Source organism: Cnephaeus nilssonii (genome assembly GCF_951640355.1).
Source record: "Cnephaeus nilssonii genome assembly, chromosome: 2".
NCBI classification, from domain to species: domain Eukaryota; kingdom Metazoa; phylum Chordata; class Mammalia; order Chiroptera; family Vespertilionidae; genus Cnephaeus; species Cnephaeus nilssonii.
The window spans coordinates 78,487,067-78,501,511 of record NC_137073.1 but is presented as its reverse complement, the minus strand read 5'-3'; the positions used below and the strand labels follow the sequence as shown (position 1 = coordinate 78,501,511).

General features: G+C 39.5%; 1 protein-coding gene across 1 annotated transcript; it reads left to right on the top strand.

Moving 5' to 3' along the window:
- Positions 1-2,223: 2,223 nt before the first annotated feature.
- Positions 2,224-11,908, top strand: KGD4 (alpha-ketoglutarate dehydrogenase subunit 4). The gene is made up of 4 exons (XM_079790962.1): positions 2,224-2,330; positions 8,016-8,079; positions 9,891-10,078; positions 10,603-11,908. Exons 1-4 carry the CDS (start codon positions 2,292-2,294, stop codon positions 10,618-10,620), a joined length of 309 nt encoding a protein of 102 aa, XP_079647088.1. The 5' UTR covers positions 2,224-2,291; the 3' UTR covers positions 10,621-11,908.
- The last annotated feature ends 2,537 nt before the right edge of the window (positions 11,909-14,445 follow it).

Below are 14,445 nucleotides of genomic sequence, written 5' to 3'. Positions count from 1 at the left end.
TCTATTGCTTTAAATATGATCATTAAAATGACTGGCATCCTCAAAAAGAATCTGAAGATCTTAGCCTTGCAAAGGTCTGGAAAGACATCAACTAGTGCAGCTTTCAGCTCAATGTGGACATTTTTTCTACATCTCTAGAAGTTCCAACTCTTCTGCATTTCTTTGTCAACCAAAATACTAGAAAAATTAGAAAAGTATATCCACATCTTTATCTTTATGGCTGTCAGTTGTATTTTATTCAAGTAAATCTTATTTTACATTTATCTCACTACAAACTTTTTTTTAAATATATATTTCTTTATTGATTTCAGAGAGGAAGGGAGAGAGAAACATCAATGATGAGAGGGAATCATTGATTGGCTGCCTCCTGCACGCCCCCTACTGGGGATCAAGCCTGCAACCCAGGCATGTGCCCCTGGCTGGAATGGAACCTGGGACCCATCAGTTCACAGGCTGACTATCCATTGAGCCAAACCGGATAGGGCTACAAACTTTTTTTTATTGGGATATAATTGATATATAACATTGTGTAAGTTTAAGGTGTACAGCATGTTGAATTTGACCTCCATGGCTTTAGCTAACATCTCCATCGTGTCACATTTTTTTTTTGTGGTGAAAATATTTAGGATCTAGTATCTTAGAAAATTTGAAGTATATAATACAGTAGTGTTAGCTATAATCACAATGCTATGCATTTTATATCCAAAACTTACTCAAATTCTACCTGTAAATTTGTACCCTTTGACCAACATTTTAATTCCCCAACCCATCTGTATCTTTAAAGAGACTCAAATGCACCTCAGCCTTGAAGAAAAACATATTTAGAAGAATTGTGACTTGTTTCTTTTGTACTTATATTTATCATGCATAACTTTTATAAGTTAAAAAAGAACAAATGTTGCTTTTAAAAACATAACTTGCCACTTTTTATTCATCCCATTCCATCTTTTGTAAATTCTGATTTGAGCTCTTTATTAATTTAGATCTGTTGATCACTTTTATAGACAATGTGTTTTTAGCATTCTTTAAAAGACTAAACAACTTGAGAAGATGCACTGCAGGTGTAATAGCATTTGAAATCTATTCTTTAGGTCAATAATAAAAATACAGAGATTTGCCTACAGTTGTATACTAAACACTTCTTTGGAATATTTATAGTGTTACTTCATTTCTTTTGATAAATCATATTTATTTGTAATTTTGTTCTTTTTGCCACAGCATATTCTTGGAAATTGTCAACATAAATTGTAAAAATATTTTTCTTCTAGAAAAACATTCTTGCCCAGCTGGTGTTGCTCAGTAGTTGAGCATGGACCTATGAGTCAGGGCAGATGCATGGGTTTCGACTGGATCCCTAGTAGAGGAGGCAGCTGATCAGTGATTCTCATCATTGATGTTTGTGCCTCCTTCTGTCTTCCTCTCTTAAATCAATAAATATATATTTTTTAAAAACGACTCTGTCCCTAGCTGGTTTGGCTCCATGGAGAGAGCGTAGGCCTGCGGACTGAAAGGTCCCAGGTTCTATTCTGGTTATAGGCCGGATGGGAAGGAATTAAAAAAAAAAAAAAGATTAACTGTAATACATGTTTTAGTGTTAGTTTCCCACGCTTTTTTCCCCTGAGTTTAAATGGCAGCTGGAGGAACCACACATTAAACCACATGCCCAAGTTGCGGGCTCCATCCCCACCCAATAGGGGGTGTGCTGGAGGCATCCGATCAATGATTCTATCTCATATTGATGTTTCTATCTCCCTCTCTCTTCCTCTCTGAAATCAATAAAAACATTTTTTTTAAAAAAGACTTCTGTTTCTATCATTAAGAAAAAAAGCATTCTGTTAAATGTCTTCCTGATCCAAAATTACAGCATTAAATGAATCCGATGCACACTATATTAGTGATTCCCAAATCAACAGATTATCAGTATCATCTGAAAAACTGCATTTTCCTGGGATTCGATTATCCTGTGTGTTCCCTCTTAAAGTCCAAGTCAGAGAAATAATTGGCTGAATAATTGGATTAAACTCTATACTGAAATTAGAAACTGGCTTTCTGGAGAGGAAATGGTCCTATATCACTCATGGCTAACGAGCAAAATAAACCCAACATCACAAACCTTCGTCTGCAAAAGGAAGCAAAGGGAAACATGGGTTCGAGGCGGGAAGAGGGGGAGGATCCGCCCGCTCGCCCCGCCCCCGTGACGCCACATAAAGGGCCCGCCCCCGGCTGCCCAGCACTCCGGTTATCGCTGCGGCTCGCGAGCGCCCCGGAAGCTGCCCCTTCTCGGGGTCGTGATGGGCAGCAAGATGGCGTCCGCCAGCAGGGTCGTGCAGGTAAAGCGGTTCGGTCGCCTTTCCGCACTGAGGGCGGTAGGGAGGGTGCTGACTGTAGGTAGGTAAGGCGCTGGGGAGAAAAGCGGTGGCGGGGACCGTACGGTGGCCGCGGCCGAGAGCAGGGCCAGCGGCGCCGCCCGGGAGTGTGAGAATTAGACCTGGAGCCCGTTGGGTCGGGTAGCAAACCGGTGACCGGAGTTGAGGGTTCGAGCCAGACGGCGGGAATGTCGCAGCGCAGCAGGTAGGCACATGGCTGCTTTGGGGCCCCTGCACTGTCCTCCGCGAGGACCTTGCTAGCCCTCCCGGGAGCCTGCGGGCTGGGCTGCTGGCCGTCGCCCGGCCAATCGGTGTCTAGTATAGTCTGCGATGGCCCGGCTCAGCCAATCAAAGGGAGGCGGTAGCGGCGAGTGCAAGGAAGCAAACCCTGTCCTGACCCCGGGTGTCCCTTCAAGGTCTTGGGAATAGGCCGAGAGCTAGTGGTGCCCTTGACCTGGACTGGGTCTCCCCCACCAACTCAGATGTCTGGTTATAGGCGGATGGGAGGGAATTAAGAAGAAAAAAAAAAAAGATTAACTGTAATGCATGTCTTAGTGTTGGTTTCCCAAGCTTTTTTTTCCTCTTGAGTTTAGATGACAGCTGGAGGAACTACACATTAATCCACACGTTAATTAACTCCTGATAGCTTTTCTTCTCCAGCTGTGGTCTCGAGCTTAAATAGGAAGGTGAAATTGGATATAAAGGGACATAATCTCCACTTTTGTGGTTGGTGTACATGATCTTTTTCAACTCTGAAAGTGTATTATTGTATTATTAACTTTGATATGAAAAGTGCTTTTCTCTTTGCATAAGTGTATTTCTTAAAATTGTGTCAGTCTGCCCTAGCCGGTGTGACTCAGTTGCACCAAAAGATTGTGGGTTGGTTGCCGAAACTGGTTTGGCTCAGTGGTAGAGCATCGGTCTGCGGACTGAAGGGTCCCGGCTTCGATTCCGGTCAAGGGCATGTACATTGGTTGCAGGCACATCCCCGGTAGGGGGTGTGCAGGAGGCAGCTGGTCGATATTTCTCTCTCATCGATGTTTCTAGCTCTCTATCCCTCTCCCTTCCTCTCTATAAAAAAAAAAATCAATCAATCAATAAAATAAAAAGATTGTGGGTTGGATTGTTCCTGGTCAGGTCACAGACTGGGTTGCTGGTTTGATCCCCAGTGGGAACCCTTGGGAGGTGTAACCCATCTCAATGTTTCTCTCACATCTTTCTCTCTCCCCCTCTCCCCCTCTCCCCCTCTCCCCTTCTCCCCTTCTTCCCTTCTTGCCCTCTCCCCCTCTCCCTCTCTCCCCCTCTCCCCCTTCCCACCCCCTCCAGTCCCCCTCTCTCTAAAATCAATTAGCATGTCCTCAGGTGAAGATTACAAAAAAAAGTCTGAAAGATAATCCCAGATCCCACTCTTTTAGTCCCATTGCAACAAATGATCCTCATTTACTCATTTATTGGGTAGTTATTGAGCATTAACTAATTAAAGATTGTTGGGCCCTAACCGGTGTGGCTCAGTGGATAAAGCATCGGCCTGTGGACTCAAGGGTCCCAGGTTCGATTCCGGTCAAGGGCATGTACCTTGGTTGCGGGCACATCCCCAGCAGGGGGTGTGCAGGAGGCAGCTGATCGATGTTTCTCTCTCATCGATGTTTCTAACTCTCTATCCCTCTCCTTTCCTCTCTGTAAAAAATCAATAAAATATATTTTTTTAAAAAATTAAAAAAAAATAAAGATTGTTGGGATACGGCAAACATCTGTCAAAGAACTGGTATCATAATATATATCCCAATTTTAAAATGGGGTAAAAAAAATGATTCTGCACAAAAGAAGATACCAAATGAGCAATAAGCCTGTGAAAAGATGCTAAATATCATTACTTGCCAGGAAAATACAAATGAAACCCAGGAAGTACTACTACACCCATCTGATGATTAAAATAGAAAAGACTGACAATACCAAGTGATGCTGAGAATATGAAGTACCCAAACCCTCATACATTGCTGTTAGGAATATAAAATGGTACAGCCACTTTGGGAAACTCTTGTCGATCTCTAATAATTAAACATACCTACCCTTTGACCCAGCAAGTCTATTCCTAGGTTTATACCCAAGAGTAATAAGTGCATATACCTATATAAAAAGTGACTCATATAAAAATGTCCATAGCTACTTTATCCATAACAACCCCCAAACCAGAAACAATCCAGATGTCCATTAACAGGATAAACAAATTGTGGTAGATGTGTTAAAATGGAACAGTACACAGTAATAGTAAAGAACTAACTACTGATATATGAAAAAAAGATACTTTGAGGTATACAATACGGAAAGAGTTGCAAAGACTTTGACTCAGATATTCATAATACAAAGCAGTACATGCTAATATGTACTCGCATCCCTCAGGGGATGTCCAACTGCTGGCTTAGGCCCACTTCCCTTCTGGCTGAGCAGCGCTCCCCCTGTGGGAGCACACTGATCACCAGGAGGCAGCTCCTGCATTGAGCATCTGCCCCCGGTAGTCAGTGCGCGTCAGTGCGCATCATAGTGACCGGTCGGTCAATTTGCATATTAGGGTTTCATTAAAAAGGATGCATTCTTATAGTAATGAATGAATGCCTGCTTCCCTACAGCCTTCCCAACAGTCTTGTATTATCCAACTTGTACATTAAAATCTAATTGATGGCCCTAGCTAGTTTGGCTCAAGGGATAGAGTGTCAGCCTGTGGAAAGGGCATGTACCTTGGTTGCAGGCTCCTCCCAATTGATGTGTTTCACATCAATGTTTCCTCTGTCTTTCCCTCTCTCTTCCACTCTCCCTAAAATACAATGGAAAAATATCATTGGGTGAGGATTAACAAAAAAACAAAAAACAAAAAATCTAATTGCCCTGACTGGTTTGGCTCAGTGGATAGAACGTCAGCCTGCAGACTGAGGGGTCCCGGGTTCAATTCTGGTCAAGGGCATGTACCTTGGTTGCAGGCACATCCCCAGTGGGGGGCTTGCAGGAGGCAGCTGATCGATGTTTCTCCCTCATCGATGTTTCTCCCTCATCGATGTTTCTAATTCTCTGTCCCTCTCCCTTCCTCTCTGTAAAAAATCAACAAAATATATTTTTTTAAAAATCTAATTGATGAAAAGTATTACCATGTACTTTTAACTTTCATTTATCTTATACATGAGGCTAATCATCTTTTCATATAGTTAAGAGCTCTTTTATTTCTTTACCTGTGAAGAGACTTCTTACCCATTTTCCTATGCTTACAAGTTCTAATATGGCTATTAACCTTTGGTCTGTTACGAAATTTTTTTTAACTAGTTGGTATTTTTAAATTTGGATTTTTTTTTCTTGATGTATTAAAGATCTTTGTTTTATTTTTAGTGCAGTCCAAATTATTAAATTTTTTCCCCTTATAGGGAAAAGGGTGATGAAATAAGATTGACTGTATTACTGTTGAAGTTGTGTAATGTGTTTATCAGGACTCTTTCTACTTTTATGTATTTTTAGTTATTTTTTTAAAATATGTTTTTATTGATTTCATAGAGAGAAGGAAGCGGGAAACAGAAACATCAATGGTGAGAATCACTAATTGGCTGCCTCCTGAACAGCCCCCACTGGGGATCAAGCCCACAATCCAGGCATGTGCCCTGACCAGGAATGGAACCGTGACCTCCTGGTTCATAGGTTCATGCTCAACCACTGAGCAACACCAGCCTGGCTATGTATTTTTTTAAAAAGGGGATCCCAAATAGTGTGGGAATTTAACCTATAAGGGCATATTACATTATAGTTTTAAGTATTCAAATGCAATGTTGAAATGGATTCTTTCTCTCTGATGTATCTAGAGGTGGGTAAAAGTAGGTTTACAGTTGTAAGTATAGGAAACACAATTTATTCTTGTATTTATCAGGTATTTGTATTACAACTGTAAACCCTGTAAACCTACTTTTGCCCACCCCTGTATTGTTAAGTGTGTGTCTATATACTTACATGCCTATATACTTAGGCCTACCATACAAATAAATACCATATTTTCCGGTGTATAAGACGACTAGGCATATAAGATTTTCCTGGGTTAAAAAGTCGTCTTATGCCGAAGCCGGTTTGGCTCAGTGAATAGAGCGTCAGCCTGCGGACTGAAAGGTCCCAGGTTCGATTCCGGTCGGGGGCATGTACCAGTAGGGGGTGTGCAGGAGGCAGCTGATCGATGTTTTTAACTCTCTATCCCTCTCCCTTCCTCTCTGTAAAAAATCAATAAAATATATATTTTTTTAAAAAGTCGTCTTATACGCCGGAAAATACGGTATATACATGTATACTTATTATATATATGGTATATATACCAGAAAAGCAGAGTTACCGTATTTTCCGGCGTATAAGACGACTTTTTAACCCAGGAAAATCTTATACGCCCAGTCGTCTTATACGCCGGAAAATACCGTCTATTCACTCACTTGGCAGATGTTTCTTGAGCACTTATTATGTTATGTATCAGGCACCGCTGCAGAAGTGCTGAGTTCTCTGACTCTGCCTTTCCAGGAGCTTAGCTCTCCTGTACATCATTGGCTCATTTATCTGTCTGCTGCACAGTATTCTTAAGATGTTCAGAATACCATGGAAACACAAAGTAGAAATATCAGATTTTGGAATCGGGAAGTTTCTTAGAGCAGAGTGATATTTGAGCAGTTTTAAAAGATAAGCAGTCAGATGAAAGGGAAGGCATGAAATGTGTGGGACTGGGCAGAGACTGAATGGGTACGGAAATGGCATGGTGATTTAGGGCAATGAAAAGTATGTCTTTCTTTTTAAAATATATATATTTTATTGATTTTTTACAGAGAGGAAGGGAGAGGGACTGAGAATTAGAAACTTCGATGAGAGAGAAACATCAATTAGCTGCCTCCTGCACACCTCCCACTGGGGATGTGCCCGCAACCCAGGTACATGCCCTTGACCGGAATCAAACCCGGGACCCCTCAGTCTGCAGGCCGACGCTCTATCCACTGAGCCACACCGGCTAGGGCAAAAGTATGTATTTCTATAGGTAGAGGAAAAAGACTAAAAGGATTATCAAATGTTTAAACCTGTTTTATGTGGGTTTGGGGATTATAGTTTTCCTCTTTGTGCTTTTCTGCATTTTTTCCAAATATTTTACACAGACCACATTACTTTTTTACTCAGAAAAAGTATTTTTTTAATTACCTAATTTTCAATATGCTTTTTGTCCTATTCTAAACTGCTAAACAGTAACAGAGCAGGGGAACAACACTCAATTCAAGTCAGGAAACTTCCAATTCTTATCAATCAACAGGGTGATATTAAGTCACACAACATAAAATCCATGTCATCTTTTTCATAGAGTTGTCTTTGAGGCCAGTTGGGAGTACAGTAAAATGTCTTGTGATGTATAAAGTACAAAGTTATTATGAAAAGCAGATAAGATAAACAAGTTAATAATTCATAGACCAGCTTTCCGGTTGGGGAAGAGTAAAATAGTAAAATTTAAAATTGCTAACAAAGTAAAAATTGCTATCAAATACTAAGGTATTTTATTTTAATGAAGGTATCTACGTGGTTCAGTAGATTTTCTTGTATATATAGTTAATGAGTTTATTTTAGTGTTTCATCTTTTTTGTGCATTTTTTTTTCCTTTAGGTAGTCAAGCCACATACTCCATTAATAAGGTTCCCTAACAGAAGAGATAATCCTAAACCAAATGGTAAGTTGTACTTTAGATTTTTAAAATTTTCATTTATTGACTTTAAAGGGAGGGGGAGAGAGGAGGAGGAAAAAAACATTGATTCTGTTGTTCCACTTATTTATGTATTCACTAGAGGCCCGGTGCATGAAATTCATGCACCGGGGGCTGGGGGGAGGGGAAGGCGGGGTCCCTCAGCCCGGCCTGCAACCTCTCCAATATGGGACCCCTCGAGGGATGTCCTGTGGGATCAGCCCTAAACCAGCAGTCAGACATCCCTCTCGCAATCCGGGACCGCTGGCTCCTAACTGCTCGCCTGCCTGCCTGCCTGATCACCCCTAACCACCTCTGCCTGCCAGCCTGATGCCCCTAACTGCTCCCTTCCGGCCTGATCACCCCTAACTGCTTCCCTGCTGGCCTGATCACCCCTAACTGCTCCACTGCCAGCCTGATTGCCTCTAACTGACTCTGCCACCGTGGCTTTGTCCAAAAGGACATCTGGAAGGCTGTCCGGAAGGTCATTCGATCTAATTAGCATAATATGCTTTTATTCGTATAGATTGGTTGATTCTTTTATGTGCCCTGACTGGGATCGAACTTTAGCGCTCTAACCCACTGAGCTACCTGACCAAGGCATATTTTTTTTTCCAAAGGTGTATATTTATACATGAATATCCTATTATAGGTAATATTTTTCATTTTAAAATCAGGTAGATTCGGTAGCTTAGATGAAAATGGTACATACCACCCTAGCTGGTTTTGCTCAGTGGATAGAGCATCAGCCTGCAGACTGAAGGGTCCCAGGTTTGATTCTGGTCAAGGCCATATGCCCAGGTTGCAGGCTCCCCGGTAGGGGCATGCTGGAGACAGCTAATCAGTGATTCTCTCTCATCATTGATATTTCTCCTCTCTCTCTCTTTCTCTTCCTCTCCCTTCCTCTCTGAAATCAATAAAAATATATTTAAAACAAACAAAAAAGAAATAAAATGGTACATACTTTAGGTTCCATGCAAGTAAAAATTAACTTACTACTTCCATTTAAAAAGGTAATGACACAATAGTAGAAGTCTCTGAATTTTTAATGATATTGAGTTTATACAGGGGAATTTTTGTTCTTTCTTTCCTTCTATCCTTTAGAATAATCTCCCACACATTTGCAGATATTGTGAGGAATAATAACCATTTCCATATTTCTCTCCCAGCTAACCTTTTCTTTCATTGACTCATTTATCCATTCAATCAGTAAATGTTTCTTTGATTGCTATAAACCTCAATAATCATAAAGTAACTAAAGATTCTGAACAAGTTTTTTTCTGACCTCTCCTTTTTTACCAGGTCCTCTTTCTCTGTCTTTATTATAAGCTATTTGATCCTTAATTCAGGGAGAATTTTAACAAATTTTATACAGATGTTTTTAACTTATTGTAATGCTTGAATTAAGATATAGGTGATGAAAAAGTATTGAGAAAACTAATCTCATCTATAGTTACCAAAATTCTTATTCCCCATTGTAAGATATTACCTGTAAATTCCACCATATGACAAAACTTAAGTAATGTAGGTTATCTAAATGGGTTCAATTCCACTATCTAGAAATTTCATTATTTTATAAATTTGTTCAATTTAGTAACTCACTTGTTTAACATTACCTCCTTTTTTTAAGAACTTTATGAAATTATATATAGCTACCAAACTAAGTTACTCTCTAATACTTTACTTCTCAGAATTATAATACTTATTTCAAGAATGACTAGTTTTTCAATAATAGAGAACACAAAATAGTATTTTAAGATACCTGAACAATTTCTCTAATTACATTTTTTAAATTTCAGTATCAGAAGCTGTGAGATCAACAGGAGTACCTTCTCACTCTTCTTCAATTTCACAGCATCCTAAGGGAAGTAAATCGTCAGACTGGCTGATGCATCAGGGTCCACCAGACACTGCAGAAATAGTAAAAACATTACCTCAGAAATACAGAAGGAAACTTGTCTCTCAAGAAGAAGTCGAATATATCCAAGTATGTTGTTGGTCTTTATCACAATATTATGCAAAACATCTTAAAGTATTTGGCTTTTGGAATTTCATATGCTGATTTACATGTCTTCCCCATTGTCTTGTCATGGTGTGTCCATAACTAAGATACGGATGGTCTAATAGGCCACGACTATGAGAAATAAACCATGTCCAAGCCCTCAGTTTACGTGCATGAAGAAATATATGTGTAGAAGTATGATGTGTAGAAGCAATCAACATAAGCACATAAAAAAAAGCTCAATTAGCGTTCTCAATTTTTCAGAGTGTAAAGAGTTTCTGAGACCACGAAATTTGAGGACCACTGATCTGGTTTAACCTGAATCCCTTCAAGAACTGAAATTATTTATAACATTTCTATGAGTGCCATAAAGCAATGAGAAAACCTGAAATTGTTTTAAAAAACTAAAGATCATTTACTTAAAATAGTGTAAATTTGTATAGTGGCCATGAAAACATTTTTTCCTGTAAATTTGACACCTAATCTTGTTGTTATTTTTTATTTTTCAGCGTGGAGGTCCTGAATAATCACTGACACTGTGGCTGCTGTTTGTTATCAAACAAAGAATAGTCTTTACAATAAAGGACTTCCAAACTGACTAATGAGAAATTATACATTAACAACTTTAATATTCTGTAAAAAAGAAAAGAAATATAGAAAACTTAGATAGATACTTGTATTTCTTAATTTATGTATCTTGGCAGCTTTTCCACAAGCTTACCTAATTGTTTATATACTTTATACTTATTAAAGTACACATTTAAAAATGTTAGTCTATTAATTTACTCTTGGTTATCAAGTATTACCAGTGTTGAACTATTAAAAGCACACAATGTCTAATAAACCATCATAGATTTCCCATAATTTCACTTTTCTTTCAGTTTCTGTTTAAACATTAATTTATCAGGCAGAATTGCTTTTTGGAAGTGATTTTCCTGAAATAGGATGAGGATAGGTGAAATAGTGACTCCATTATTTGTTCTTAATTCTCTTAGCTATTTTTTTTTTTCTTTCATTCACAAAGTTACTGGAGTATAACTGGCTTAGTAAGCACATTCTACTCTAAATGATAATAATAGAGCCAAGGTATATCCAGTGATTTGGGGTATTAAGACTATGGAGTTAACACAAAAGATTATTAGTAACCTATTTTCAGGGGGGAAAAATAAGCCAGTATAAAATCAGACATCAAAATTAATATAGCAGAGGTATAATGTTTGAATAGAAATTGCTATTATGTTTCTAGGGGTGTTAAGAAAATCTTGTTCTTTGGTTTACTGTTTTGATTGTGATAATGTGTGCAAATTGTGCTAATCATTAACTTTCTCAAACTTAATGTCTGAAAGCTTCATAAAATCAACGTAAATATTTACTTTGTTAAGGCAATTTATGAAACTTTAAAGGGTCTTCCTGTGCCAAGGGTATATTATTATTGTGAAAGTAAAGCCTCACGAAGCTAAATAAATTCTCTTCCATACCTTTAATGATTTCTAGAATATACTTTAAAGAAGTCATCTCTAATAGTAAAGGTAGCTTGTAAGCAATAGATGAGTAGAATTGTTGAGTATTGCCCAGTTGCCTATGGATTAATCTTTGCTCCCCCCCCCCCCCCCCCCCCCGCCCCACTATTCTAGAGTTGATCTGTTTCTCTTGCAAATTCTGTGGTCTAGTAAAAATGTTGCCCAACTCAAATTTGAGGTAGAGGTTTGGTGCTAACAATACACTGCTTTGGTGACTCAAAAAATAACAAAATTCATGTTTTTTTGATGTGTTATTTACATTTATTTGGAAGATTTTCTTTAAAACTACCAGTTTTCCCACCCCACCCCGCATCCCCCTTAACTTCTGTGTTTCAGTAAAAGGAAGCCCAGGGCAAATTTTTTTATTTTCCGAAACAGTGGGTTCAGGTAATAAAGAGTGGCTTGAGTAATACTGGGGGCCAACAGTTAGAAACCCTAATACTGGATCTGTCTGAGGGCCACCTTTAGGTTTTCCGTTCCAGTACTATTACTTTGTAACAAGTCACCTGAAAACTTAGTGGCTAAAAACAACAATAATCACTTAATAGCTTATGTTTTCTCTGGGTCAGGAAATCCTGAGCTGGTTGGCTGGGCAGTTCTGCTCAGTCAGTGTGTCTCATGAGGTTGCAATCAGGTGCTACATGGGGCTGCACTTATCTGAAGGCTTGACTGGGGCTGGATGATCTGCTTCCAAAGTGGCTTACTAACATAGCTGGCAAGCTGAATGAAGCTGGCTGTTGACAGGAGGACTCAGTTCCTCTCCACAAGGCTGCCTGAGCAAATTCATGACATGTTGGCTGACTTCCCCACAGTAAATCATCCAAGCATCCAAAGACAGAAGCATTAATGCCTTTTATGACCTAAATTCAGAAGTTACATTTTCTGCCATATTCTGCTGGTCACACATAACAGCCTGTTTCATTATGGGAGGAATCTACTCAGTTCATTAATACTAGAAGGCAAGAATAATTGGGGCCATCTTGGAAGATGGCTACCACCAATGTGTGAAAGTGCTTTTATGCCATAGCACACTCAAGCCTCACAGGTGTACCATCAAATTTAGCTCACTACTTAGCTTATTTTTACTAAAAGTGAGGTTAGTTGTTATAGTGATATCTTTCTCTTTTTTTAAATATATTTTATTGATTTTTTTACAGAGAGGAAGAGAGAGGGATAGAGAGTTGGAAACATCGATCAGCTGCCTCTTGCACACCCGCTACGGGGGGATGTGCCCGCAACCAAGGTACATGCCCTTGACCGGAATCGAACCTGGGACCTTTCAGTCCGCAGGCCGATGCTCTATCCACTGAGCCAAACCGGTTTCGGCTATAGTGATATCTTTCAAAAGGAACTTTAGCCTAAGTCGTAACACCATGGATCATTAGGTATGACTTGCCACAAGTAAAAAATTAAGAATTAAGTGATAAAGATGGTGTGTTTTCTGCAATGTATGAGAAGTTTGCCTATGAACATAGCAGAGCTCAATAAAGACCCAAATAGTGAAAAGAGCTAGGAGGTGACCAACAATAGTTATGTAATGGTTAACATAAATTGAGCACTATAACATAAATTGAGCACTGTCAGACACTTTTCTAAGGGTTTTTTGAGTGTGAAATTATTTAAGCCTTGCAGCAACCCAATGATTAGGTCCTATTATGGAGGAGGAAACTAGGGACAGAAAGGTTAAATGATTTGCCTAAGATATATCTATTGATTGAATACTTGGCCCAGGAGTCAATGTGGACAGACCCACAGCAAGGATCAATCCTTACACTATATTATCTTTACTAAATTATGAGCCTTGGTATTCTGCTGCCTTTGGCAACATAACTCTGAAAATCAGGATTCTCAACTCTTACAAACATCAAATGCCCCAATTCAAAACCTTAGAATTATGCTTTCCTTACTCCCTCACCCAACACATCGAGTTTGTCAGCAAATCCTTCTGGCTAGAAGTCAAACTGGTACCATCTGATACAGGCATCTGGATTACCACAGTAATTCCTTAACTGGCCTTCTTGCTTTTCCTTGCCACCTCCCTCACCCCAAGTTTGGTCTCTCACAACAGCCAGAGTGGACCTTTGGAAACATGGATATCATTTGTCTGCTCAAAACTGGTGTTTGTCTTGTCCCACCCTATTTAAAACTGAAAACCCTAAAAATCTCTCTTTTCCCTGCTCTATTATTTCTATAGCACTTATAACTATGTATCATAGCATTTTTAAAATTGTAACGTATTTTACTTGGTTGTTAACTACTGCCATTTGAAGGCAAGCATCTTTGTCCTTTTTTTCAGGCTCATTTCTCAGTCTACAACAGAGCCTGGCATATTCAATAAATATTCATTAAATAAATGAATTAATATGTATAATTCGTTGATTTGTATGAAAACTCATGAGGAAATTGGGTACTGCTCACAGCTAACACTTAATTGAGCATTTACTACATCTAACCTTTCTGCATGTCACATTTAATCCTCTCACAACCACCTGTGATGTAGTCTATTCTTTCCACTTCACGGAGTAGGAAACTGATGACCACAAGTCTGTTCCACAGCACAAAACTCTTCAGTTGACTTGGATTTTGTTTCCCTGGGTGCGCTTCTTCCTAAAAGCACTGGACTAAGAAGAATGCCTCTTGACCAGCCCTTAAGAAGTGGGCAGGCGTCTAAGTAACCTGAGCTTGCGGGGCCAGGCGTCCCTAGTAACCGTAGCGACGGAACACCCACGACCTAGAACCAGAAAGGGGGATCCGGGAGCAGGCCGAGCCCGCCACACGCATACACACCTATTCAATTCCGAACTCAGAGCCGCAGCAGAACGCTGACCCGTC